Below are 765 nucleotides of genomic sequence, written 5' to 3'. Positions count from 1 at the left end.
AAAAAAGAGCAATAATATGTTGAGAAAACGAAAGGGAAATAATAACATATTCTTGAATAAATAAAAGGTGCTTGGGTGGTTTACAGGAAAGATAGAGCTCAATGTCAGTGAAAATGTATGTTGATTTTTTTGGAAGATGTCACCAAATGATGGAGGGGCCCTAGAATAGAGCTTTAGGACACAACTAAATAACGGGAGAGATTAAGTTTTGAGATGAATCAGCTGAGAATGATTACAGATTGAATGACTGCTAAAATAGAGCAAGACTTGAAATATTACCCAGTGTGTGTCAATAATTGCTTGTGTCCTCTCTTTTGCCTTCAAGTCTTTTGAAGATGCCAGACCTGTTGTGAGATGGTTCAACCAGCAGCAGTTTGTTGGTGGGGGCTTTGGATCCACCCAGGTAATAATAGTTTGGTTCATTGTACTTTTAGTCACAAACATTAAAAACCCTTCTGGACCTCTAAATCTGTTTTAATATTTTTCTTTAAGGCTACAATAATTGTATACCAGGCTATAGCAGAGTACTGGACCAACGCCCCAGAACCAGAGTATGATCTGAAAGTGGATATCTTGTTGCCAGGCAGATCAAAACCTGATAAATATGAATTCAACCGGGACAACAGCTACGCTACAAGAACCTCTAGAGTGAGATCCTGCTGCTGATACAAATACATTCCAATATTTGTTCATTTTTTTCTTTGTTTGTTTGTGACTGAAACTGTGTCTGCAGATCAAAGATATAAACAAAGATGTAAAAGTGAA

At 37.0% G+C, this 765-nt stretch overlaps 1 protein-coding gene across 1 annotated transcript in view; it reads left to right on the top strand.

Annotated features, from left to right (window-relative positions):
* Positions 1-760, top strand: part of LOC112140192 (complement C3-like) — a gene marked incomplete at its 3' end in the record, with an annotated part of 10,218 nt that extends 9,458 nt beyond the window's left edge. The window contains exons 3-5 of the mRNA XM_024263092.2: positions 326-403; positions 493-648; positions 734-760. Of these exons, the coding sequence (XP_024118860.1) occupies positions 326-403; positions 493-648; positions 734-760 (261 nt within the window). The remainder of the gene's footprint in view (positions 1-325; positions 404-492; positions 649-733) is intronic.
* Positions 761-765: the final 5 nt, after the last annotated feature.

Source organism: Oryzias melastigma, unplaced genomic scaffold, assembly GCF_002922805.2.
Source record: "Oryzias melastigma strain HK-1 unplaced genomic scaffold, ASM292280v2 sc00605, whole genome shotgun sequence".
Taxonomy (NCBI): Eukaryota; Metazoa; Chordata; class Actinopteri; order Beloniformes; family Adrianichthyidae; genus Oryzias; species Oryzias melastigma.
This window is presented reverse-complemented; position numbering and strand designations above follow the sequence as displayed.